The 26,815-nt window shown below is 32.8% G+C and overlaps 2 protein-coding genes across 3 annotated transcripts; one reads left to right on the plus strand and one right to left on the minus strand.

Moving 5' to 3' along the window:
* Positions 1–2,114: 2,114 nt before the first annotated feature.
* Positions 2,115–8,102, minus strand: LOC119830289 (BRCA2-interacting transcriptional repressor EMSY). The gene is made up of 6 exons (XM_038353253.1): positions 7,925–8,102; positions 7,613–7,787; positions 4,964–5,258; positions 4,723–4,891; positions 2,759–4,636; positions 2,115–2,692 (listed from the first exon to the last, which is right to left on the minus strand). Exons 1-6 carry the CDS (start codon positions 7,983–7,985, stop codon positions 2,223–2,225), a joined length of 3,048 nt encoding a protein of 1,015 aa, XP_038209181.1. The 5' UTR covers positions 7,986–8,102; the 3' UTR covers positions 2,115–2,222.
* An 878-nt stretch (positions 8,103–8,980) lies between these two features.
* LOC119831337 (centromere protein I-like) lies at positions 8,981–15,114 on the plus strand. Of its 2 annotated transcripts, none has more exons than XM_038354643.1 (13): positions 8,981–9,223; positions 9,314–9,466; positions 9,603–9,688; positions 9,786–9,893; positions 10,353–10,499; positions 10,597–10,662; positions 10,918–11,033; positions 11,244–11,404; positions 11,844–12,001; positions 12,433–12,579; positions 12,654–12,786; positions 13,183–13,411; positions 14,427–15,114. In XM_038354643.1, the coding sequence occupies exons 1-13, from the start codon at positions 9,055–9,057 to the stop codon at positions 14,803–14,805; spliced, it is 2,052 nt and encodes a 683-aa protein (XP_038210571.1). In that variant the 5' UTR covers positions 8,981–9,054; the 3' UTR covers positions 14,806–15,114. The 2 variants fall into 2 exon arrangements, with proteins under 2 accessions (XP_038210571.1, XP_038210578.1); XM_038354650.1 differs by having other exon boundaries at positions 8,982–9,223; positions 10,600–10,662.
* Positions 15,115–26,815: the final 11,701 nt, after the last annotated feature.

Genomic DNA, 26,815 nt, shown 5'->3' on the forward strand with positions numbered 1-26,815 from the left:
GCAACCTGCATGCACCTGACGGCTGTTAGGGGAAATAAAATTCTCTGCATAGAACATAAATGCGATATTATTGATATTCGCATTAGATTCTAACGAAATAATGCCCTTGCAAGCAAATGTTTCGATCACAATTTTTCGACAGTTTGCAATCTCGCCAGTTAGATTATAATCTTACCGATTTCACAATCATACGGTGACATAAACAACTATTGTAGGAACACGATCTGAAGACTAATGTAATTTGAAGTTATGGATACTTTTTCATATCCTACGAAATGGTATTGCAATGTACAAAAGTAAAACTTGGCTGATCATCTATTTTGCATCAAAATACATAATTTCTATAAATGATCCTTTTCCATATTCTTTACAATCCAATAATTATAATGTCATATCCTACGAAGTATTACTCTATGAATTTTAAAATATTGACATTCAATTGTCCTGTACTTTTTATCTGAGAAAGAATGACAGCAAATTATAACTTAGCGGTTTACATTTTTTTTTACTTTTAATATAAATAATTGAATTCTATAATTATTACATTAATGTTTCTATTTAGAAATGAGCAAGTCGATGAATGCAATTTACATACTTGAATGACTTCATAATCTAGATGTAACTTTGCACTAACATTGGCCTTTAAAATTAAAATAAATTTCTAACAAATTTATTCTACATACAGAAATTCGTTGACCTCAAAATTTTTCAGGGCATTTATACAATTATCACTTAAGCTGGCTTGCATATTAAAGGTATACTAAATGTTTACAGTAGAAATTTCGACGAAAAATATCTTATTCTGACTCTTTATATTATATAATTTGCGCCAAAGGAGAAGTGTGAGATGTTTTTCTCTTTATTGACAAAATTTGCAGTGAATATTTTAAGTAATACATTAATTGTATTAATATCCCAAAGATAATATTCCAGACATATAAAAAACTGAATTATCTTACAATGACAATATTATAATAAATATTTCCAAATTCTATCAAATAAATAGACCTATTATTAATTTATATAAATAATTAATTTATTGCTTGAGCATTTCTTTCGACTTATTAGTAAGTAATATATTTTTTATAATGTCATAGTATTGTAGTGGGTTTTAATTTTTTTTATATAAAGTGGATATGTTAATTTTAAAAGTTTTTATAAAGTCCAAGTAAAAAGTATATTCAAACTTTGTTGCCAAGTAAATTAAATACAGAACAATGCTTCACAAAATAAAATAACTTAAAGTTGCCCTATAGATATTATATTATCTATGTTATGAAAAAGTATATTTAGTATAATAAATATTTAATGGATTTATATAACAATGTATCTACACAATATTATGAATATATTATTTGGTTTGTATTTTATTTAGTAAATATATTAATATTATTGCTTTAAGTACGAGAAAAGAAGGCAAGATATGCTATAGTGTGAATTTTATGAACTATTAATCTACTTTAACAAAAATTTTATCCTACTACATCTCATGCCTGTGGGTTACAGGCAAGGAATTCCCGAGTTTTATTTCTTATTAACAAATCTCTATTAGAATATCATGTTTACTTTCTTTCAAATAGCTGCAGCAAGACTCACTGAATAAATCAGATTTGACATAAGGATCAATGAAATAAATACTTATAAAAAAGATTTAATCATAGCGAGATTAATTTTAAATTGAAGAAATTTTTTATTAGTATCTGATCTTGAGTTATATCTTGAGTCATATTTCTATAGAATAAATACTTACACTTATAATTTTACAGTGTCTAAGTAAAATTATTCCTGTCAAAATACCGTCAGTGTTTTGCATATTATGAACAGGCGTGAGAAGATTTATAAAGATTGAAAGGCTACTGTAACAGAAACGCAACTATTAAATGGTTATTTATCTTAAGGCATTTTAGCGAGCACACGTTACTTGTTTTGGCAATAACGTACAAGATCACTGAAACTTTACACCCACTTTCGTAACAATTTCGAGTAAAACAATACAAAAGGAATAAACGATATATAATGTACATACAAGTATATAAAAATATGATGTTCCATTTCATACAAATTTATTCAGGTCATATCGTTTAATTTAGCCTCTTCGCATTCAAAGACGCAATGCATGTAAGTGTCAATATATTTTCACAGAAAACAAGAAAGTTCACCACAGACAATAACAATATATACACGGCATATCACAAAGCACAACCTCGCACAGCGCACTCCGTTCACTGGTCGTTACTCGTTAAAGGCAAACGTTCACTTACAGTTTGCGAGTCGGACGAGTTGGCCGAGTCCTCGCCGAGCAAGCGGCTGAGCTGCTCGTCCAGCATGTTGCGGCGCGGCTCCCGCTTCGAGTCCGGGAACTCGTCGTCGCCCGCCATCAGACTCTCATCTAAATACGAAAACGATTCGAGATTTATCTCCGACGTCGTTATTGCCGTACTGTACACGTCTATCCGCTTTTGCTGAGATTGCGCTTCCGCCACCTTTTGAGTGAGCTTCGCTTTCGCCTTGGACAACGCGTCTGACTCGGATCTGTCCGCTTTGGCGCTACCCTCGCCGGCCTTGTCGGGCTTTTTGGATTTGAGCGCGAACGAAGAGTCATTGCTCGACGAGCCCTCGTCCTGCAACTGGCTGAGCAACGTTCTCGTGGCTAGCGAAAGACCCGAGCCGCTATATATTTCACTGCTCATCCCTAAAAATGGCATTAACATTAAACTAGGATCTCTCGGTAAGTCAAGTAGCTAGGAACGCAACTTACCTCGTGTCTCTTGCTGTATGCTGTCTTGCGATGAGTGCTCGCTCTTGTTTTTCCCGCTATCGACCATGTATTCGCTTTCACTTTCACTGGACATGCCGAGATCTAGGTGTAAAGAGTTTAGTTTATCGTCAACCTTCTCCTTTCTCGATGTGACCGTTTCGAGCTCCATTTCCCAGTCTGTAACACTTGAAGAATCTTTAACGACTTCAGTGTCTTGACTAAATGTAGACTTAGGTTCTTCATTTTTGACAATCATGCCAAGAGAACCTTCTTCCATAGGAACTATATCACCCATACTCGTAGCCGAGTCTAAACTCGCAGTGTTACAACTCTCTACGGCAATTTGATTTTCAAATAATACAGGCGTATCTTGAGTAATTGTCTGATTAATATCTTGTTTACTCTCTTCGTGACTACGCGTTGTATTAGGAACGCGACTATCTAGTATTTCAGACATAGTAGTGGTCCTTCCCGATTGTTCATTGTTAAGTTCTAAAACAATTACATTGCCTGACTTAGATGACTCTCCTTGTTCAGACTTAGCTTGTAGAAGTTTATTTACATTTTTTCCCATTATAATTTTTGACATATCATTCCCGTTTTTTGTAAACGTTAACGCTTTTCCAATTGTGGCGCCTTTCGGAACAACAATGACATTCCCTTTGGTATTCACAGGTCGGACAATAGGATTCGTAATTTTCTGTGTTGCTACTGGGGTTGTACCCTTCACTGGGACAATATCTGCTAAATTAGCAGTTTTTATTTGCTCAACACCTACTATTTTTGTACTTGAAGGTACCGGAACGGATGGCTTCGGTGTTGCAATACCTGGATTTAATTTTGCAACGGGCGTATTTGGTTGCGAGCTTACAGACACTAGTTTCATTGCAGTGGGTATTCCTTTAAAGTGGAACAATGGTACTTGGCCTTCTTTGCTTGTTTTCGCCGGCAGCACGACCATTTTTTGTCCAGATTTGGGGTTCAAAACAAATGTTTTTGCTGATACCTTCAAATCTGTTGCTGGAATTCCTTTGGGGGTCAAAGGTTCCGAAGTTGGGGGTGATAAGTTATTTGCACTAATTGTAGGATTTTTCATTGATGTACTCGAGGAAGAGGTTATAACAAATTTCGGGTGTGATATTCTGTTGTCAATAGGTTTTGATACAACAACCATCTTCTCTGACATCGATTTAACTGGAGTTGTGGAAGATCGCCCCTTTGGTATCGAACCAATAACTTTTGTTGTGACAAGTTTTCTTGTGTTCAATGCTTTCTGAGTAGAACTTGGCGCAACGACGACTTGCCGATTAGAGAGTATCTTTATATTATCATTAGGCTTTTGTACAATTTTAAAGTCTTGCATTTGTACTTTTTTGTCTGTCTCGGATCTATTTTTAATTAACAGTTGGCATTGTTTGCCCGCAGCATTCTGTTTGGGTATTGGGGTACTTTGAGCTTGTAAGGACGAGTGATCGTCAGGGTGTGCGTTTTCTGATACGCCTAATTCGTGAGGCACAGTCGCTGGTTGACTTAACAAATGCATTGTAGGTGATTCGCTCACCATCCCAGGTGAAGATTTCACTTTTGTTTTCATTTCGTCAATGTAATCAGATTTGTTTTTATTTCCCAATATGGACTGAGCATAGGTAGCCTGGAATGAGTTAGGCGGCCCTGAGTATTCTAGCTGCATCGAAACCGGGTTATATTGTTTATTAGGTGACATTTGTATTTCTTGAGATTTTTTATGGGACTTGGGCATTCTTGGTTTATGCGTTCTATGTCTGTGTTGTGAACGCTGTGCTTGTGTCTGACTTGATTTACTTGAAGAAAGTTTGCTAACTTGATTATACGAATGCTTGGATTGACTTGAGGATTTGCCTGTAAAAATCAAGGTAGATGTTTTTATACCAAAGATGATTAATAATATTCTTATATAACTATTAAGTTTAACACTATGTACTTACTGATGGTTGGTTGTGAATATTTTGAGTATACTTGTGATATATTGAGATGTTTCTGATTTACATTCACAGGTATATTTCTCATGTTCTTAACTGGCGGTGAGATGTCTTCATTTGATACGCTACTTTCAGGAATTTTTCTTTTACGACATATTAATTCAGTTTCCCAAATCTAGAAAAATTGGAGTGTTATTAAATTAAAAGTATTTGGTAGAAAAATTAAGACTATAAGGTGATCACCAACTTTGGCTGAGTTGTCTTCCATGGCAACTGGTGGGTATATCTCTTCCATGCTTTCATTGCATTGCAATGCTGCATCAGCTGTGGCTGGATCAGAAATCTCTTCTTCATTAGACTTCGGCGCTGCAAGTTCTTCAGCATCCATTTTCTTTTGCAATTCTTTATTTTCTTCCACTGTCGTCTCTTGCACTTTATCCGCAATCTCGGTGTACATAGTCTGTGCGATGCCACGCGGCATTAAAGGAATTTTTCTGCGACCTTCGATAATCCATCCTAGACCTGTGTTTGGACCAGATAATCTGCAACATTCCAAATAAACTTTAATAAAATAGATATACCACACTCACACAATTTATGCAAATTTCATCCCAGTCCTGTTACTCATGGGCATTACTTTGTCAGAATATTTAAAAAGTAAATACAATTTTTAATTTATATAAATGAAGCATAATGCTAAGTAACAACATTAAACATAAGGTAAATTTATAGTCTATTTATATTTCAGTTTTATAGCAATAATATGAATCAGCAACTATCTAATACCCCAGATATATATAATTTTAGGCTTATTCATCATAATATTATGAAATAAAAAGATATAAAGCTATTGCTTTATTGCATTACTGCAACAGCATAAACTTCCTATTTGCATAATAATATAAATAATAATGTAATATTAATATTTATAGCTATTTATAAATATACATAAAATAATAATTAAAATTATTTTGTGATAATATATTTGTTCACTGAACCTTCTAACTTAACTTCTGTATTCTCAATAGCCAAAAAAATATGCATAGGTTCAAGGACATCCATAATTGATAACCTTAAAAGATTTCTGTTAGATTTCAATTGCGATAAGACTATTTGTATTATTACCTTAGTAACATTTACTTATTATACTTTATTTATTTATTTAACTTGATTATCTGGCCCTTAGCTTTCCAGTGTTATACTCATCCAGACTATCAACCACAATCATATATATTATTAAATACTTATTTTTAATTAGTCACATTACTTATAATAATACAATATCATCCTTATTAAGTAACAAAAACACTAATATGTGAAATACATGTGAATAGGTGGACCAATTTTCCTTCCATCCTTTTTTATTATATTCGTTATGGAGAAGAATCTAATAAAAAAAAACCCTTGTGGCAAAATATTAAAGAGAAATTAAAAACTACAGGAATTTATAACTGATGTTTTGACAATTCATAACTTAAATTTCCTTGATATGCATTTGTATTCAATTAACACCTAACATCATTTACATACATTGACTAAAATTCAAGTAGACTTCCAGCCAAAAATTCAAGTAGACAACCAGCTCTCCTGCACTATATTCAAATTGTTAACCAAATACCCAGACTTCTAAAATGAATAAGTCCAGTTAATTGAATATCTACTGTTTTAGGTTTCTTATTACTTTTTCAATTTTCATACAAAGTCTTTTATAAATTACACAATATACAAAGAGTTGTAATGGCAGAGCTACTCTTAGCAACTCATTTGGTAGTGCATATTATTAATTACACACAATATAAGCCATAAAAGAAAATTTAATATAAATTATTTCAGAACATGTTGGTATTGAGTATCCATATCAATTATCACAAACATTGGAGAAGCATCCCTTACCAAGTTATCATATCATCCTACAATATACATACATGTTTATGTAGATATATAAAGAAACATTTTAAAAAAAGTTCTATTTAAGTTTGTACATCAACGGAAAATTCTGTAAGAGCTTATCAATTTAACATTTATTTTAATTAGAAAGTATGCAATACATCTTGACAGATAAAGTATGTAAATCACTTTTGTTTTCTATGGTTATATTTATGATGCAGTATATAACGTAAAAAATCAAGTAATAATAAATGTATCTACAGATTCATCATTCAGGACATTTAGTGTTAAAAAAATTTAATTTCATATGATTTAAAAAAATATATAAAACTTTATTAAATAAAAATGTATAAGGATTTATGTGAAATTCAGATAAATTTCTTTTGCTTATCTAATACTACTTAGTTGGAAATTTTTTTTCTGTTTTTAAACTCCTTTTAAAATTTGACATTTATATGAAAACATTAAAAATTAAATAATTTTGTAAAGGAAGTTCTTCATATTAAAATACTATTTACACATTCGAAAAATATTAAATGCAAGTGAACATTTCAATATAAATCCTTTTTTATGACAATAGATAATAATCCTTTTTAATATTATTATTCAAACTGAAATTAAAGCTTGACACTTTGATAGGTTATCTATCTGTCAATGCTTGTCATTATATTTAATACAAAATATATATAATATGATCAAGAAATAAACTTACTTTTATTACCTAAACCTTAACAATAAACTTCATAAATATACCATCTACTAATACTATACCTACTTCTATATGGCCATGGAAAGAAATGACATAAAAGATAAAAAACAATTTAATTGAGTAACATTATTCATTTTGTTTATTCTGATTAGAAATATAATGAAGTTGTGGACATTTGTTCTAAAATTAGCTTTGCAACATAAGTATTGCTAAAGTATGATCAGCCATCTTTAACTGTGCAGGGTACATAATTGAAAATTTATATTAAATTTTAGAGATAATATGGCATTCTTAACTTACTGTTCAGCTATGGTAGCTAACACCTCATCATTGGACACGCGCCGCGCCTCAGCACTGTGGCGATCGTGGCTTATATGCAAAACGGCGCGCAGTTCCTCCAACAACTTTTTTCTGTTGTCTTCTAATGCTCCTTGTGCTCTAAACACATTTACCATATTCGAGTAGGCCTCCAATTCTATAAACAAGGATATAAGCACTCATTTGTATAGAAAAAGTTAACAAAATAATAGGATTCAATTGTTAAAATGCTTGTTGGACACAAGTAAACCATAGGAGGGAAAACGAATGCCATTTATAAAACTAAATATATACCGAGTCTTCTAAGCGTCCGACGACATTCATCGCGGGTCAGGTCTAAGAGCATAGGCCACATGTTTATTCCTTGGAATAAAACACTTTTAAATCACTTCTTGATTATATGATTTTTACCATATTTCATTAGAATATCTTACTGGCAAATATCCATACTGTTTACTTCAAACGACAATTCGTTCATTTTGACATTTCGGATGCGATTAACGGATAGCTTGAGTATTGTCTATGATTAAGGGTTTACAGTAATTTTTTAAAAATTTTAAATAAGATGATATATTTCTATCAACCACAAGCAATATCTTTGCTTGAAAATATTAAAATTTAACAAATTTAAATCCTAATTAATGTTTATTAAATTTATTGTGTACATTGGGCTATGAAAATATTTTAAAAATGTTTTAATTTAAGGTATTGATATTTATAATACCAAGTTGCGTATACGTATGTATGCTATTTTTGTCTGCAAATCAGACAAATAATCGGAAATGGAGAAAAATATTTTTCTTAAATTTAATTTTACCTATTTTTGGCGAAATTTTATTATGGACAACACTTTTTCTATACCCATAGACGAAGTTCTGCGTTTATATGCATTTACGGAGACTGTTTTCAAATTACAGCTTATGTCACTATGACGTTTTCTTGTAATAATTAATATCACATATTTTCAAAACTAAATATTGAGTTATAGACGTTTGTAATACCGTCTTCAAAAACGTAAAAAATAAGGATCCCATTACAGGTATGTACATGTAATTTATGTGAATTGCATAAGTAAAAATACAAATACATACATGTATTATTTTGATGATCAGTCAAAAGTTTGTCTGATTTTTTTACTCACGGCAATTTTATTCAAAAACCATAAAGCTCTTTAATTAAATAAAAAAAAAATGCTTTTTTCACTTATTGCTCTTATTTCATAGAATAATAAAAATATTCGTATATAATAACTAGGTGTCGATAAAACATATTTTAGAAATGGTGCAAGTTGCAACACTGTTCTTGTTTGCAAACACCTTGTCAATTCTATGTTTATTGTCAAGTAGTCAACGTATATTTTAAAATTTGAAATCAAATTTTGATTTTGTTATAAGTGAAATTAAAAAACTTTTTTTGATTTCAACATGACGGACGTCGAAGAAATTATTGATTACATAAAATCTCTAAAAAAAGGATTCGATAAGCAATTGTTTGAAAGTAAAATAGAAGAATTAGCTTCACTAGCTGATAGTTCTGGTTTAGATTACGACGATTTTCACACATTGTTCAAAGTCTGGCTGAATTTAAGTATACGTAAGTAGGCAGTGGATGTTATATTTTCTTTAATTCTATAACAATTAGAAAATTCTATTAAACATAATGATTAAATTTTATTTTTCATAGCCATTACGAAATGGGTGAACCTAGGCTCTTGCATCGTGCCTCAAGACAAAGTGGCTCAAAATACCGTGGAGTATTGCTTAAAATGGCTTTTAGCAAATTATAAAAACCAGAATAATTTCCCTAGAATTGGTCACGTATTGGATTGGCTTACAGGTGGGTATTTAGCAATATTTAATATCAATATGATATAAATTACTTTAATTTACAAGTGTTTGTTCCAAAGCCATAAAGCTCTTTCCTATAATACCTATTTTGTCATCATCATAATGACTTATTGTATACATTTCAGCGGCAATGGATGCTGACTCTATAGATATGACTGCATTAGATATGGGCTATGAATTATTTTATACATTTTTGACGTATGAAGTGCTTGTGAGTATATTGTTAAATGATTTTTATTATTACCAATTTTGTTTGTGTATATATGAACTAACATATGATTATAATGTGAACATTATTGTTATTTCAGACTGTACATACTATGAAACTTGTGTATATGTTGACGAAACCCTCAGATGTCACAAGAAATAGGGTCCTAGAATTGATGGAACATGCTAAAAAGAGGGAAAGCAAGAAAGTTAGTACAAATAACACTACTTTTTCATTCACTTGTACTAAATGTGTTCAATACTGTTGATAAATTTATTAAATACAAAAAATATAATACATAATAATAAATTAAAAGAAGCTATGCCTGATGTTGTACATATTTTATGTTAATGAAGTGGAGTTTTGTAATCCACACATCTGAATACTTAAATTGAACATAGTTAATAAGATTGTGTAGTAACATTTATGTAAATTAGATTATTTATTTGATATCAGATTATTTATGGTATCCCTTAGCCCTCAGCCTAAAGCTATTTGAATGAACATGTTATAATGTGATTTACATTCTTTTTTTCTTTTTGCTTGTCATGCAACGGCTGATTCCAATGGATATTGACAGAAAGGTAGTTTTATATATCTAAATCATATTTGTTGATGTCTCAGTGATTTATGTTAATATTGTTATAATATTCTTTCATTTTTTTAGAATTTATTCAGACAGTTGCAAGTGCTCATAGGTTTGTTCAAATCCTACAAACCAGAATGTGTCCCTGAAGATATTCCATCAATATCTATACACACAGCATTTAGAAAAATAAATGCTAATCTATTGATGAGATTCCAAAATTGTCAGGTGAGTTTTTTACTCTGATAATTTTTTATGTATTTATTTTTATGCTTCATTTATATTTTTTCTATATAAAGTAATGAAATGAATTAATGTTTCTTAGCAGAACAGGAGAAATAGTAAAAGTGAAGAAAAGCAGAGACTTATTTGGGTTAATGCCTTAAATATGGTAAGTCTGTTCTAGCATCACCCTGCTGGCTACTATAATCATCTATTTTGTACAGTACTTGAATCGAAACTAATTTATATGTGTAAAATAAAGGTTTTGCCACATAATATATCTACCGATTTATAATCTTATCTCTGTAGCTGACCACTATAATTATATTCGAAAATTGCATTTGATACTAAAATTTTGCAACTATTAAATCTTTGGCTCAGCTCCTCACTTTTTGAATAAAACTGACTTTAATTATCTTTGTAGGAAAACAGCAGGAATAAAAAAGCTGAACCACTTGTGCCCAACATGGAATTCCTTCATGTGGGCTCAAGGCAATATAACAATAAAGCACCTCAGAAGAACTATTTGGACTTTTCTGAGTGAGTTATATAAAACCAAATTATGTTTATATTTTTTTATGTTTGTTTTAATTTAGAGTTTTAATGTATCCAACTGTAGTATCTTGAGAACATTGTTTATGTATATTACTGTAATTTTTTAAACTTCAAAAATGTAAGTTGGATCCAAAATACCTAAAATCAGGTCAGGTCATACTTTTTTCTACCTTTCGTGTAATTCTAACATTTCAGGCCAGTATCGCTACTGCAGTATAGTCTGAACCACAACATGTCTCGGCCGGCCCGGCTGCGCGCCCTGCTGTGCAACACAACCGGCCTCACTCTGCTGGCGCTGGCTGATCAAACCGATCACGCGTTTTTCATGCATGATTTGCACCACTTGCTCATTAATTGTGAGTATTTAACGCAAGTTATAATTAAAGTAGAGTTGTAAGATTGTATGGGTTATTGATGAGGTTCTGGTTAGAGTTGAGTTGAGTTCCATGATTTGCAAAATTAAATACAATTTAGGATAATTGGTAGAAGAGAATGTCTCCATTATATTAGATTAGCATATTTTACATTAAGTTGTTTCCATCAATCTGCATATCATTGATCGATCGATCAGTAGTATGCTGTTCTTTGTGTCCTTCGCAAGCAGTTTGCTTCAATGAACAGTTCTATTAAGGGACGAGTATTTCTTTTTTATGCCACTGTTAAACTATATAAGCAAGGACACAAATTAATACAAGGAGTATATCAAATCAAGTCCATTGACATTTACTACTACTATTTATTTAATATTTTAATATTTAACATGTAACAGATGTTATGGTTTTATTAATATTGCAGGTTTCTTAGACATATCACCCCACAGTTACACGGAGAAGCAAGACTTGCTGCGTCAGTTGTCAGTCTTCCAGTCAACCCTGATGCAGGGCTTGCCGGTGATTACGAGGTTCTTAGCGCAGTTCTTGCCTTTCTGGAATGAAGAGGACTACTTTGTAGAGGTACTAACTTATTAATTCTCTATTATTTATCTCTCTTTACTGCATATTTATACTATCCTTGCTCCTATATGCATTAATTTCTTATCTATATATTTGTACACTTTCTTGTATGTATTTATACACTTTCTACCTTTTCAAAATTTATATTTCCTGTATCCAAAGGTTGCCTGGAAGAAATCGCTTCAAAGCGATAAGGCCGCCAAATTGTACAATAGATATTGTTTATTGGTTTTGTAAACTGTATGTGTATTGTACAATAAAGTGTAAATAAATAAATAAATAAATAAATAAATAATTCTATTTTCAGTAAAACATTCAATGCGCAAAAGTCTTCGATAACCTTTAGTTCACAATGCATTTACAAAATAAATAAATTAATCTTTATTTTATATGTATCACTCTTTTTTTAATTAAAAACAATATTTTTTCAGATTTTGGATCTAATAGAATGGGTCAACGTGGAGAGTCCAGAGCACATAGTGGATATATTGGACGCATTAACAAAAATATATTGCAGAGCGCATCCAATTCAACAGTGTGCTATACTCAAGAGTGTAACATCTATGTATACTAACTTGGTAAGAACAGTATTTAATGTATATTCCACTAGAGTCAAGACTTATGTGTTTATTTGATATGGTTTCTGTCTCAGGTATATGCCAGTACAAGGTCTCGGCAGTACTTTTTAAGTATAGAGTCGTCGGGCGCTAGTTTTGCAGCTGCGATACAGTTGGTTGCCTCGAAACTCAACGATATGTGCAGCAAAGCGTTGCAAGCAAATCCTGGTTAGTTTACTATTTATTTTAACTAGCTGTGCCTCTCGGTTTCGCTCAAGTGGTTTGTGGTATATATCCTAAAGCCTTCTTGAGTAAATTGACAGAGTAAATTGACACAGACAAAAACAGTGAAAGCATTTTTCATATCGGATCAGTTGTTAGATAAGATTAAATTTGATATCACTACATTGTATAAGACAAAGTCGCTTTCTATGTCCCTATGTATGCTTAAATCTTTAAAACTACACAACGTATTTTGATGGGGTTTTTTTTTTAATAGATAGAGTGATTAAAGAGGAAGGTTTATATAAGAGAATATAAGCATAATATCAGACGAGATTTCGTTCAAATGCCTTAGAATTCCGTAATAGAAGAAAGTGGTTATCTAAAAGTTTTTTTTCGTAGATGACATGCGCGTACTTTTCTCTTCCGTGCGTTCGTTGCGCCAGAGCGCCCGCAGCGACGCGCTCGCGTGCGGGGGACGAGAGGGTCGCGGGGGTCAGGGGGTACACGGAGGTCGCGAGGGGGTCGGGGGTTGCGGCGCCAGTCGACCCCCCGCGCTGCTGCCGCTCGCTCTGCCGCTGCTGGCGCCCTCTGCTGTGATGCAAGACAACCTCGCGGAACTTATCTTGTTGTTAGTACATAATATTTTATTATAATTATTTTTTTAGTCAGTCTTCTTTACTTTACACGGCCAGAAACAGGTTTGAATAACATTTTTAAGATGCAGAATATTTGTATTATAACCTATATCAAGTATTAAAAAAATCTGAATAATACATTCTTTCGAATTGAACAAGGATTTTGAAAAGCGGACTACATTTGGCGAAGACATTTGAGAATATTCATAAAACATGTGATCATTACAACATAGATAACACATTTTAGATTTTATGACAATTTTACTTTATAATTGGCTATTTGAGCGGTTCAAGTTTTTAATTCATTAAGTTCACTGAACACAAAAAAATTTGATAAGAAACAAGGAAAAATGCGAAAAAACGAATATATTCTTCGCTTCGCTGATTGAGAAAAAAAGTCAATTGAATGTTAACTGCCAAGGATTCCATTGAACAATGGGTGTTTATTCTGTTCACAGATGAGATTAATTATTAAAATTGTTAGAAAATATTTTTTCACCTACATTGATATTTTATATATTTTGTAAGGTATTTGCCATATTGTGATTTTAATTATATTTTTTTTAGTTACTTATCAAAATATTTACATGTTTTTGAAAAATCATCTTCATTGATTGGTTGATAATAAGAACATGTAAAAACATACACAATACATACATAACACTTTTTATAAAAAACTGAACTGCTTTCGAATCTTCAGAACTAATCAAATTTAAATAGAATTACGGGAAAAATTTTTTGAAAGTAATAATAATACCGTCGCATAGATCCTCCTCCTTTTTGTTTCCAAAAATTAAAATTAAATTTTTGCTTTGATACTAGCACTTAGTAAATGAAGTTACAAGGTACTTGATAAATTTTTAATTTATTTATGCTTTATTGCCCTGGATATTATTACAAATTAAGGCTGAATCTAGTTACATTATCACAAATGGCGGCTAAATAGCGATGTCTCCCAGACAACCAGTAAATTAACCATGTGCACAATAAACAATATTCTATTTGCAGATACAAACAAATTTTCTCCGCGATAAAAGCGAAATACGGAAAAGACGAGCGCTACCTGCAGCCGATGCGCATGCTGAAAGCGTACACGTCCGACTTCGTCAGCTGCTACTACGAGCAGTTTCTGGCCAATCGCGGGAAGGGCGTGATATTCAGCAACTTGCAGCCGCAAATCGTCAACAAGTTGGCCAATTTGTTGCCAGATGTCGACACGAAATTGAGTATCCGCAATCATTTGGCGTTCTCGCCGTACACGTACATGAGATTGCAAGCGATTAATCAATTGGACGCGGAGAACAAACTGCTATTCGACACGGTTATAGATAATGAGTTTGTGAATTTGAGCGAGTTTGTCAAAATGGCGATGCCGGAGTTATGTTAACGTTAGGCGTTTGTTTATTCTCGCTTTGACTCGTGTTTTGATTCTCTGCTTATTACGTTGAAACGAAAATATGTCTTTTTTTATATATTACAGTAGAGTGGAAAATTTTGGTTTTGGTAGTATTGAATGTGTAGTGTAGAAGCCATAAATTATGTCACGCCCGTTAAATGTTATTTTGACCCCTCCCCGTTTCACTCACTTTAAAATTCATGTATGTATTCATAAAAAAAATAAAAGAAAAAGTAAAGTACATTGATACATTTAGATGCCCCTTGTCACACAATTTAACATTTGATGTTGATGTGATGTCCTCCCCCCTTTTACAGTATGACATAATTTAAGAACGAACCCGTAGAATAAACTCAAAAACTACCAGATTATTATCAAATATTCTTTGCTCTAGAGAAAGACGTAAACTTTCTTTATTGAGTTTCTATGTCAGCCAGGTTTTCTTTTTGTCCTTATCCTAGAGAGCCTAGTAGTTAATAAACGTAATTAGTGGATAATAAAAATAAACAAATAATCAAAACATGATATTTAATGATGTTTGATAATATGATCGTGGTATCTAATTTGATGTGGAGAAAATTATACCGCCTTGATTTTTATTTTCTTTTATTTTAGTCGTTTAAGGAATTGTTAATGTTTAATTTAAGCAAATTGAAGCAAATGTTGATTTAGCAAGTGTCACAGGCAATATTCATTAAGTTAAAGGCCATAAAAATAAAATGCCTTTTGACGAGTACACCATTACAGAAAAAATGCCCTATAAACGATAACACCCATCCGTGATCACGTGTTTGTTTCAGCTGTAAATCCTAAAAACGCATATGTAATCTTAAATATATGGATCATTTTCATCAAAATAAATGATTAATATGCTAACTCGTGATTCTACAAATTTGTATGCGAATACTGGATTACCCTTTTGACGGTTACTGAATATCTAGTAGCGTTTCAATATTTGTTTTATGTAAATATAGTGTTATTTAGTATAAAGATTTTTTTTTACATAAACCCATTAATTGCTACAGATTTGGTATATGAAGCTTTGTAATAATTGTATTAATTTCTGAAACAGTAAAAAAAAATTATTACGAATGCATTGTGGCGCAGTTTAGTAAACGAATCAAAATTGGCACATTTAACACGCAATAAATTTTAGTTGCCTGTTGTAATATAAGTTGAAAGAAAAAAGGATTGGTGATGTAGTAGTCATGATAATAAGAGATTGTATTGGTATGTATAAATGTACAAGTCGCATGTACTATAAGCCCACCTTTATGAAATAAACTAAATAATGAAAATTTTGTTTTATTCTGTGTTCTTTTTAATAACGTCCAATCATATACATTTTTTTGGTTTTAATTACGTTAAATTTTAAGCTTTGAAGGTTCCATTCTCTTTGTTTTTAATTATACCTTCAATATCTCTTTTCATTACTTTTCATACTTATCATGTAATGCACTTCCAAATATTTAATTATTACTGATTATACAGTAAATAGGAGCTACAAACTACGGCAATGAAAATAAAACGCATTTTCAATTATGTAGGCATCCAAAATGTATCATATAATCAAACACATCTGTTCCTTTCTGAAGTGTTTAAACTATTAATTATTTGAAACACATTCAAATGACTAATAGGAAAAATAATGAATCAAATGACCACTTTATAAGAGGACAACCAATAGAAAATAATCAGGCAGAGAATGACTTTAAAAGTACGCATATGCGGCATGCATGCTCATCAATAAAAAATATAACAAATTCAACCCAATGAAATATACAACTAAAAAAAGAATCAATAAAATTTAACTTAAGAAGCCAAGATAATCTGCAACCTATTTATGCTCGAACTATGGAAATAACCATACTCTTTGAAGGAACACAGATGTTTAACAGATTACCAAAGAAAACAAAAAATTGCAAGTCTCAATGTATTTAAAACTACTAAAAATCATATATAACTTAGATTATAACGGTAATGTAGCTTGTTGATTTGAATATTATAATATGTATTTACCTTAAACTAGAGATGTAAGCATAAATTAATTTAAGGTATATAATATAAATAATATAATACATGTAACTCATTTTAAGTGAACGAATTGTTCTTATTATTAAAAAATAAAGTCTTTAAATCTAAAAGTAGTTTACCAAAATAATTATACGTAGATACTTAGTGTTGGTATAAAACTGGAAAATATGACACGTTTACTACGTACCTATTGCTAATTTCTATTGTATAATGGGGAAATATAAATAAGTATAAAAATTGCCTTTGCACAGTAACGTACAATGAATAATATGACCAAAAACACGTATAGAAACTCCTTTTTTATGTACAAGAATAAGAAAGATAATGAAGATTTGATAAGCAACAATCTCCATCGTGTAATCGATTTATTAGTATAAAATTGTCTACAAATTATACTATTGCCTTTTATTAAATAAGCACATTATCTTTTATTATCCTACTAATGTAATGAATGCGAAAGTTTGTAAGGATGTGTGTGTGTTTGTTGCTCTTTCACGCAAAACTTCTGAACCGATTCTAATGAAAAAAATAACATATAGGCAACTTTTTATCCCGAAATTAATATTTATATAACGCGGGGCGCAGCTAGTATTAAATATACTTACACTAAAATGTATTCTTTAAATTCTTTAATTACTGTCAACTTAATATTATCTAAACTGATTTAGAGCGAATAGTCAGCCGCCATACATTTTAAATAGTAACAAAAAATTCTTAGTTTCGTCATTTATGAAAAATGGATTCAATTAGCCGGCCCGTGCCCATCCATTATATTTTGACAGAGTTGTAAAGAAACGAGGAATTAAAACAAGCTGGAGAGGTGCTTCGGCCCCCCATTAAATACGGGTAAAAAGTTTCGCTGTTGCCTCGAGCGTGGGAACATTGGGGATAGGCGCAACTGACTAAGCTTTACATTTGGAAGGTTTTATACATAACCTTAAACAAGTATGCCTATTAAGTAAGTAGAACGATTGTAATTCATCCATTTTTTAATATTATAAATGCTTACGTGCGGTTCATCAAAAGAAATCAAAAGAAAGAACTTTCCTTATACGTACTACGAATAATAAATCGAATAAAAAATTAGGTTTGGTCCTTCGATGAATGAAAACTAGTCCTAAAATTGTATCAAAAATAAGACTGTATAGTTGTGGAAAAATACATGATTCGCAACAGATTTTAGGTTTCGGGAATGTGAAGAATCAAACGTGATTTTATGTTCTCCTAGATTTAAACCAATAAAACGACAGTAAAATCGAAATAGTGGTTCTGAAAACGAAACCAGTCTAACAAACGGTAGCCAAGGAATGGAAGACGAAACTCGACTTCAGTCTATAGATAACCCGTCCATGTTTGCTTTCATAATGCAATCGCAATCCCGCTTCGTAACTTATTTTTTCCATTTCCTCTCCTTACTGATGCTCATTTATTTTTCGTGGTCCGCTCGCTAGCATAAATTATGGACACCGTGGTTAGAGTGCTACGTAGCTGAGCGCTGGGTGGTGTGGGGCCTCCCCCCACGCTTCAATGAGAAATGTTTCAGGGACTTTTGTCCCCTTATGCCCCTTTTTGTGAACGACATCGTCAAGGATATTGTGTTAATCGGACCCTGCGATACTTTACCGAATTTTTCTTCAAGTCGTTTGGAAAAAATGATTTCATCTGGTTCAGTTGGCATCGTATATTGTAAGATTCATACATTTTTGTGAGTATCTGTTAAAAAGAGACATTGAGGAATTTATGACTACAAATATCTGAACACAACAATTGAAAAGGCAATAAAACTTCAATTATGCTTACGTAGCATATGTAAGCATAATTGAACATTGTTTGAACGTATATGCCTAATCTCTCAAATATTTTTACATATTTTATTATTTATAATATAAAATAGGTGATAAAACATATAGGTCGCAAGCAGATTTCCTAGCTACATTACATACAATTGTCCTTGCTACATCATATTGTATTCGTATACGCACACAATGTGACGGTGTCCCACGGCCCGGGTTTGCGGGTAAAAATATGCGTAACTGGTAACAATTGATAGGGGAACTGTGCGAAGGGTAAAGTAGTTGATATCGCGGAACCCTTTGTGATCCCATTCCTTTTATCCCTACTCAAAAATCGCTTCAAGGCTTGTGTTTTCGGAACTACACTACTGATCTCGATTCCCTTAGGGTGAATCGGTTTTCTCAACTTGACGCGTGCTTTATGTTTGTTTTTTGTTGCTATATGTTGCTGTTATCGAAAAATTTATTAGCGTGTTTGTTTTTTTTTCGGCTAGGTTTTCAATATTAAAATAAGCATTGTTTTCATATCAATAAATGTACAATATTGTAGAGACTCGGTTGTGAAGAATTGGATCATAAATTACCGTAATTATCGTAATAGTACCTATCTCACCTTAACGATATTACAATTAAATAAATCAGAATATTATAGCTTCTTTATTATTGAATACTAGCTCTCCATGAGAAGACAAGTATTCAATCTAGATTCAATTTGTTAGATTGCCTAGCATAATATTGACTTTCATTTCTATCTTAGCAAATATCTAGGTTGAAAATATCTCCAGTGTTTAATTAAAATTGCAAATATTCTCAAGAGAGTTTGAAGCGAGGCAAGTGATGTAACTTTTGCATCTAAGATAATGAATAATTCAGCATTTTAAAAACTAACCCACGTCAAGAGCATAAAACGTTTAGCCTAAAATTTGCACACGACGGCGGAGAGCCTGTAAATAGCTATTTAAACAGAAGCGGCGGTACGTGTTGCTGGATGTCAAAGCTCTCTAAAACCCTGAGATCTACAAACACGAGCGTTGAATCGCGTTAGTGTGGGCGAACTCGGCTGCTGTCTGTAGCAGAATCGATAAAATTCGGGTCCGCGCCCCCGTACGTCGCCATGACAACCCTCCGGGCCTCCCCCTCGCATCTCAGGCTCGGGCTACACCGATGTTGACTTAGACGGATAGGGTAAGAGGCTTATTAATGGTTTTATGTTACATGTAAAAGGAGTTTAAAGTGTTTGACGTTTAGGCTAACGAAGATTTTCTGAAGAGTACTCACGTCTTCTGTTTTACAAAAATAAATTCGTTAAAATATCTATATAGTTGTTTTATGTTAAACGAGGATGTTTCTCATTTTCTTCCAGCTGCTTTTGGAGGACGGTTCACCATTTTGGTAGACGGCATGACGCCATTACAAATTATACGTTCGTAGTGCTATTTATCAACGCTACGTTTTGCGTGAGTTTGCACATTTGAGCTTTCCTTATTGTGCGGTTGCGGAAAGGAGTCATTCATGATTTTATAAACATGTTTATGACACCAGTTTATGAAAATTATGATCCAATTTATATCTATCATTAATGCATTTGCTCAAGGGATTGTTCATTCTTAACATAATTTAATTATGTCATTGCAAAAATGTATGTGTTATATATTTATATCCTTCTTGTACTATATGAATAATCTGCACACTAAAAGTACCTACTAGAGAACAGGAGTATGTACGTCGTACATGGCAAAACGATTTCGATTCATGTCACATGGAGCAGATAATTATAAATGTATGTTTTTGGTTGGTACACAATGTTTCCGTGGCAGTCCCCGGCCGGGCCGCTCCTCGCCAGTGAACCCAGGCTCTCGGGGAGCCACCACCGCGGGGGCGCGCAAACTTTCTCTCACTCATAAACCCTGTTTACCCACTGAGAGCTTAAACATTTCTTTGCGGGTCGGGATTATTCAGCGATGAATAAGTAAATTGCATTTAAAGCGAAAACGGATTTCTGGCGCGACGCGTACATTACGTAAGTTTTGTAGCTCTATGTTTTAAATTTAAAAGCGTCAGGATAAATTCTTATTAATATTCCCCGGGCGCACTTTTAGCTCTTTTGTCTTGCACGGCAGGCAATAAAGAGGCAGACGCCTGCAAATGTGCTTGCATTTATACAGGTTCCACGGAACGTCTAAAACAGTTCTTGCTTTATTTTGAGCGCTCAACGTTCTTTTGCCGGTCCCTCTTATTGCTTTGAGAGTAACAAGGTTTTTAATTATTCTCTTTTATGCCACTTTCAGAGCCCGTAACGCACGACACTTTGTTGTTTCAGCGCTGAGGGCCAGATAATAAGGAAAGCAATACTGCTGTCGTACCTACTTAGTTACATGAGCTTTGTAAATGTGTTGTTTCAATGAAATATTTGCAACTTGAAATGAAAGCACCGACTGACGCTTTGCTTTCGCAGAACTTTAATTAAAGTTTAATTACTTTAGAATCACGCAAAGTTAAAGAGTATTTCATAAATGTGTACCAGGGATGTAAATGAGTAGTTGTAATAGGCTATGAGTTTATTTCAAAATTGCACTAGTATATTTTTACATTTATTAAACTTGACTACCGTAGTCAAGTTAACTTATTAGGATATAACACGTTTTACGAAGAAAAAGAAATAGAAGAATAGTAATTTCATAAAATTAATTGACGGATGCTTGACTTTCTTCGCTAACACTGTCCTATAATACAATAACATGATAATTAATTGAATTGATATTATTTAACACTCTCTATTTCAAATGTTCACATCCAACTACAAATATAAAAGTACAATGACAAAAAAACAGGACATCGCAAAAGGGGTGGTGTGACGTGCAGCCATGAATCTTATTAGTGATTTATTGGGCTGTTCCATCCTCCGCAAGCCGGAGGGACCGCTATCAGCGCGTGATGCGACTAGCCTTGATGGACGCACCCTCTCTCCACAAAAAATCGAATCGATACTTTTTTAATAATGGAAGCTGGATCATATTATGTTGGAAAGGTAGAAAGATTCATCGAATATTGTTGTAATTAATAACTACACTACGTGTTTGTGTATTTTCTAAAGATGCTTGTATAAATATTAAAAAAAAAAATCATAATATGTAATAATAATAGTCATCCCCAAAACTCTACACACAAGTCTCAAAACACTTAATGTACATCCCCGCACATACACATTATTACAAAAAGCTGTAATACTTAACACATGTAGAATTGTAAGGAAATTTCTATCTATACCCTGAATATAATATTTTATGTATCTATACTTATATTTGTATATTTATATATTCATCTAAAGTTGCTTTGGCCAAAAGCCCGCAACTTTGGAGTATTTCCCCAGCAATGGGCGAGGTTATACCACCTAAAATATAAATAATAATAATAATACACTTTATTTAGCACCAATTTAAAATAAAAATAATGTATAAAACGGAAAAACAGGTATGTAGGTTTTCAACAAACCAAAAGTCATTGAAATCCGTTCATTTTCATCCGTTTTTGAGTTATACGTAGTGTAACTACAGGTCCCAGTCCGCTTAATAATTAGCTTAATATTTTTTTATATGCTTTTGAAAAAACATGCATTTGATTTAATTACAATGAAATACTTTTCATCCAACCCTAACCGACTCTTATTTTTGAAATAGCAACCAGACAAGGGGCTAATTTCTCAGAATGTGAACAAATAGGACCATTTTAAGAAAAGGCTACCAGTATCACTGATCTCTTTGACCTCACACAGTATCGACGTGTAATCCGTTTATTGTAAATGTCTACCTATTTGTTGAGGCTATCTCTCAGCTCTACGACATTAATCTTATTGTGTCCCCTAACCACTGACACAAAAAGTACGGAGAATACTTTGCTATTCATTATCTGCAAAAAAAGTTTGGTTTTTATTCATTATAAATTAGTAAATATGGTCTTCATCTACGTCTAGCACAGCTGTAGGATGGTGGTGTCGATCACACAGTATACCGTTATTAAACAAAGTATTTTAAAACTTTTTTGTTGTTAATAGTTATAAGGTTACAAACATTAAAAAAATACAGTCAAATTCACTATCTCCTTTTTGAGGACGGTTAAAAAGTGGAGCAATAACCGTCACTAGATTTTTTAATTTTGAAAGGTGTCAACTAAGATTTTATCGAAGTTGAAGGAAGTTATTAGAGGGAAAAATGCAAAAATTAAAAGGAAAAGGGTCTACCCCCTTTTCAAGAGATTGTAAGCAAGAAATAAATCGTTAAATTTTTTATGTATAACTGTAACTGCGAGCATCCGAGATGGTAGATCGCCTGATGGTAAGCAACCTCCAGCTCCCAAGAGCATTTGCAGAGTTAGGGCCTCTGTAAATGCGTTTTCAGTTTTTATGATATAACAAAAGGAATAACTATCTGAGAAAGAAATGTCTGGGATGGGTGAGAAAAGTAAAACGGGCCTCTTTAAAAATATGCATTCATAATTGACGTGTTTACTGTTCAAACCAGTGTTTTAAATATTGCTCTTTTATCTCGTGGTTCCCGATCGCCACCTCCTTGGACTGTGAAGGAGCATTTGTAGCTACATATTTGTATAATGTATTATTATTTTTGACAATTACGTATGTTATATAGTCTAAATATCTATATCTATTTATAAATATTAAAAGGTACATAATTAAAACCTATACTACCTATAAAATTCAGGTTCCCCAAGCTACTTGAAATTTTCCGATCTAAAAAATATACCTATATCATAATAAACAGACACGGGAGGACGGGAGGATATTCAATCAAGTTATATCATCCATCGAGGCATGCGGACGGCGCCTCATCTCTCTTAGGGCCCATTTGCTGGCCCTAATGGCTCTGGTGCTCGAGTCATTTACACGCCGACGCCTCTACACAAAGACGTTAGAACAAAGGAATCAAATCAATTTAGTAAAAATATTGTACATCGCAATTTAAAAATACACGACTAAGCTAAATTTCGTGTTAATTGTAGAATTGAAAGCCGGTATAGCCTTTCTGAAGTTTTGTTTTTCTATTATATAGTAATAGTAATATACGTTTGTAGAAATAATGTATGTGGAAAATTTGTCCTCACTAAAAATCGAATAAGCACTTTAATGTAAACGAAAATGTCATTACACCTTCATACGCCATTATACGTCCTCAACATTATTAAATTTTACTAAATACGGCGGCTCTCATGACTCTGCATTTATGTAAATAAGGCAATTATATACTGAGAGAGAATTTGGGGCACATGCTATGTGGTAATGTTTAATTAGTAGCTACTGCAACATCTCCGAGACGCGTAAATTAGAACAAAGCATACCTACATGGCGTGCATACCCACTGCACATTTCGCACAGCGCTGGTACATGCCTCGCATAGTTCTATCACGTGTCTCGGTTCGTGCCCAATTAACGGATGGGTTTCGCGAGATGGAGTTAATTTTGGAGAAATTTTGTATTATTGCATCGAATTGCCTTGAAGGGTCGAATGTTAGTAAAGTTTTATATATTGATTTAGCACGAACTGCACACATACGATGCGATAGCATGCACATACGATGTAAAAGACAAAATTTCCATTTCTAATAACAAAGGGGAAGAAATTATTTGAACAAATTTACTTACTGCGTGTTTAAGACATTCCGATACATTTTTTGTAATTTTTTTTAAATGTTGTTTAGTAAATCCAGGATGGTATTCCTTGCAAGAAATCCCAAGGAAATATGACGGAATTGTATGGAAGTATATAAAATATGATGCTGATGCTTATGACAAATTTGAATTCGCTCACTTCAAATGTACTTAATCGAAACCTGAACCTGAACCTGAACCTGACTAATAGACATCGAATTACATCCACTTTGGCCTAAGCGCTTGCATAAATCCATCGGGTTTTCATTTAGCGTCGGACTTTCATAACAATGGTTATATCGAACATCTACTCGAAAAGTAATTACTACACATCAACGCTGTCGTGTGCAGTCAACATGGCTGAATATACTTATTAAGCGGACACAAAGCGAAGGCAACCGGCAAACAGCCAGAGGCGCCCTCCCGGCAACGGGAATCAGGTGGCAGCGAGGTGATGCAATTGACAACGGGATACAATCGTAACCGGCACCCTTACACCATGCAATTCCAGTCTGTATATCTATTGGTTTATTCGCTAAAATGGGTCGCAGTGGGCGATAGGAGGTTCGCCGGGTGGCTGTTGCCAATAGTTACATCCGGCCGACATGCTCCAGTCAGCTAACATTTATACATGGATTATTATATATTAATGGTAAATACCTAGTTCTGTGCTAGCAATTCGGAACTGTAAATTAATACTCCGCTCGGGGAACGTACCTAAATTATATATTGATATTGGATTGGAGCTTACAAAGGAGAGCCACCCTTTAATGTACTGATTGAAGTTTACTGTAGCGTTGAATATTTCGATCATCGCTTTATTATTGGTAAATATTATATTTTCATGTATAAAATTGCATTTCTGATTAGTGATTCGGTGGTCTTAATGAGTATATTGTTCAGTACACATACCTTATATTTCATATATTGGAATCATTTAAAGTAATTATTACTTAAAAGTAATTTCTATTTCATATTTTCCTTTATTGAAAGGATTTCCTTCATTCAAAATATTTTTATAATATTGCTAATGTTTGTAGTTATTTTAATTGAATAACATCTAAGCTAGGTTCAGCGCAGAATCCTTCCATCCTTCGATACATCACCGCCAGGAGGTAAATTTTTTACATAATTTAATAGTAGAGTTAACCTGGCATTAGATATCAAGCTATAGATAAACTATCTAGAAAAAGAAATAAAGGACTTAAATTTATTCTGTTTTTTTATTTCTTCAAGTCCTCGTTTTCCCAAGGCATTATAGGCATGTTATACCTGCCACGTACATCTTTTTCAATAAAGTTTTTCTATCAAACAAGATAAGGAAATCGTTGATTTATTTATTTTCCTCAATTCTAGTTATTCATAAATGATAGAAATATGTTTTTCTTCTAATTGTCCTGATTCTACTTGCAAACAAACGTTTTCTGTTTTCTTCGCAACTCAAGTGCTTTCGACTCTTCAAAAATTTCCGCTGCACTGTTTACCTTGTCGTTTGCCGATGTCTGCTTTTGATTTAAACATCAAAGATAGGAAATAGTAGAAAACGATAAGCTCTGTTAATTTAAGTAATTATCGCACTGTACAAACACCAAAGCAAAGTCCTTTTTTAACTATTTAAGTACAAGTAAAATAATAAAGGACTATATTGTTTTCATGTTATTCCTATTAGCCAAAAGCTAATGAGTTGACGAAATATATTTTGCGTATCATTTTTGTCGAGCCATGTATCAGTCATAGCATAGCATTTTATCTTTTAATCAACGAAGTTAGGTGGTCGCCCACAGCATCACAGAAATGATGGACATCGGGGTGGATTTTTAATCAGGAATTTTGGGAAACGCAATCTCCCACTTTCGCGTGTTATTATATATCCTCTTTGAAATTAAAACCTGAACTAATATAGTTTTTATACGTGAATTCTTATGTTGTGCAATAGAGTTTAATAAGAGTTGATAATCATTTTATTTTTACATTAAAGTACATTTGGAACAGTAATATTACAGTATGTATACAATGGTCAATAATACATAAACGAAATAGAATGTTCAACAATGATATATTTACCTACTGTGTTACGCAAATGCACTCGTAGAGCGACGAGAGAAACGAAGTGCACAAACATGAGAAAATGGTAATTACTAGCACAATGAAGTATAAATTCTAGCTCTAAGCATCAATTTCTCGGCTCACTGAGAATACTGAGTACATAAACACAAAGACTATTGCTGGGAAGCGGTTCGTTTTCGTTAGCAAGTTGTTCTTTGTAGAACCGCTACGACGTTACTTGCAAGTCTGCTCCGCCCGGTTCGTACGTCCATTGATATTCCTTTGTTTATTTTTTCTTTAGTATAATAGAAACATTGAATAGACGAAGAAAACATAGATGTTTTGTTTACATAAAATATTGCTCATGGAATGAATTGATATGACTTTATTTAAAGTAAACTGTAGGTATATTTATAAAGGTATTCCTCTTCTGCCGCGTGAGAATGTTTTGGATTAAATATGAGTATTA

This window comes from Zerene cesonia, chromosome 1 (assembly GCF_012273895.1).
Source record: "Zerene cesonia ecotype Mississippi chromosome 1, Zerene_cesonia_1.1, whole genome shotgun sequence".
Taxonomy (NCBI): Eukaryota; Metazoa; Arthropoda; class Insecta; order Lepidoptera; family Pieridae; genus Zerene; species Zerene cesonia.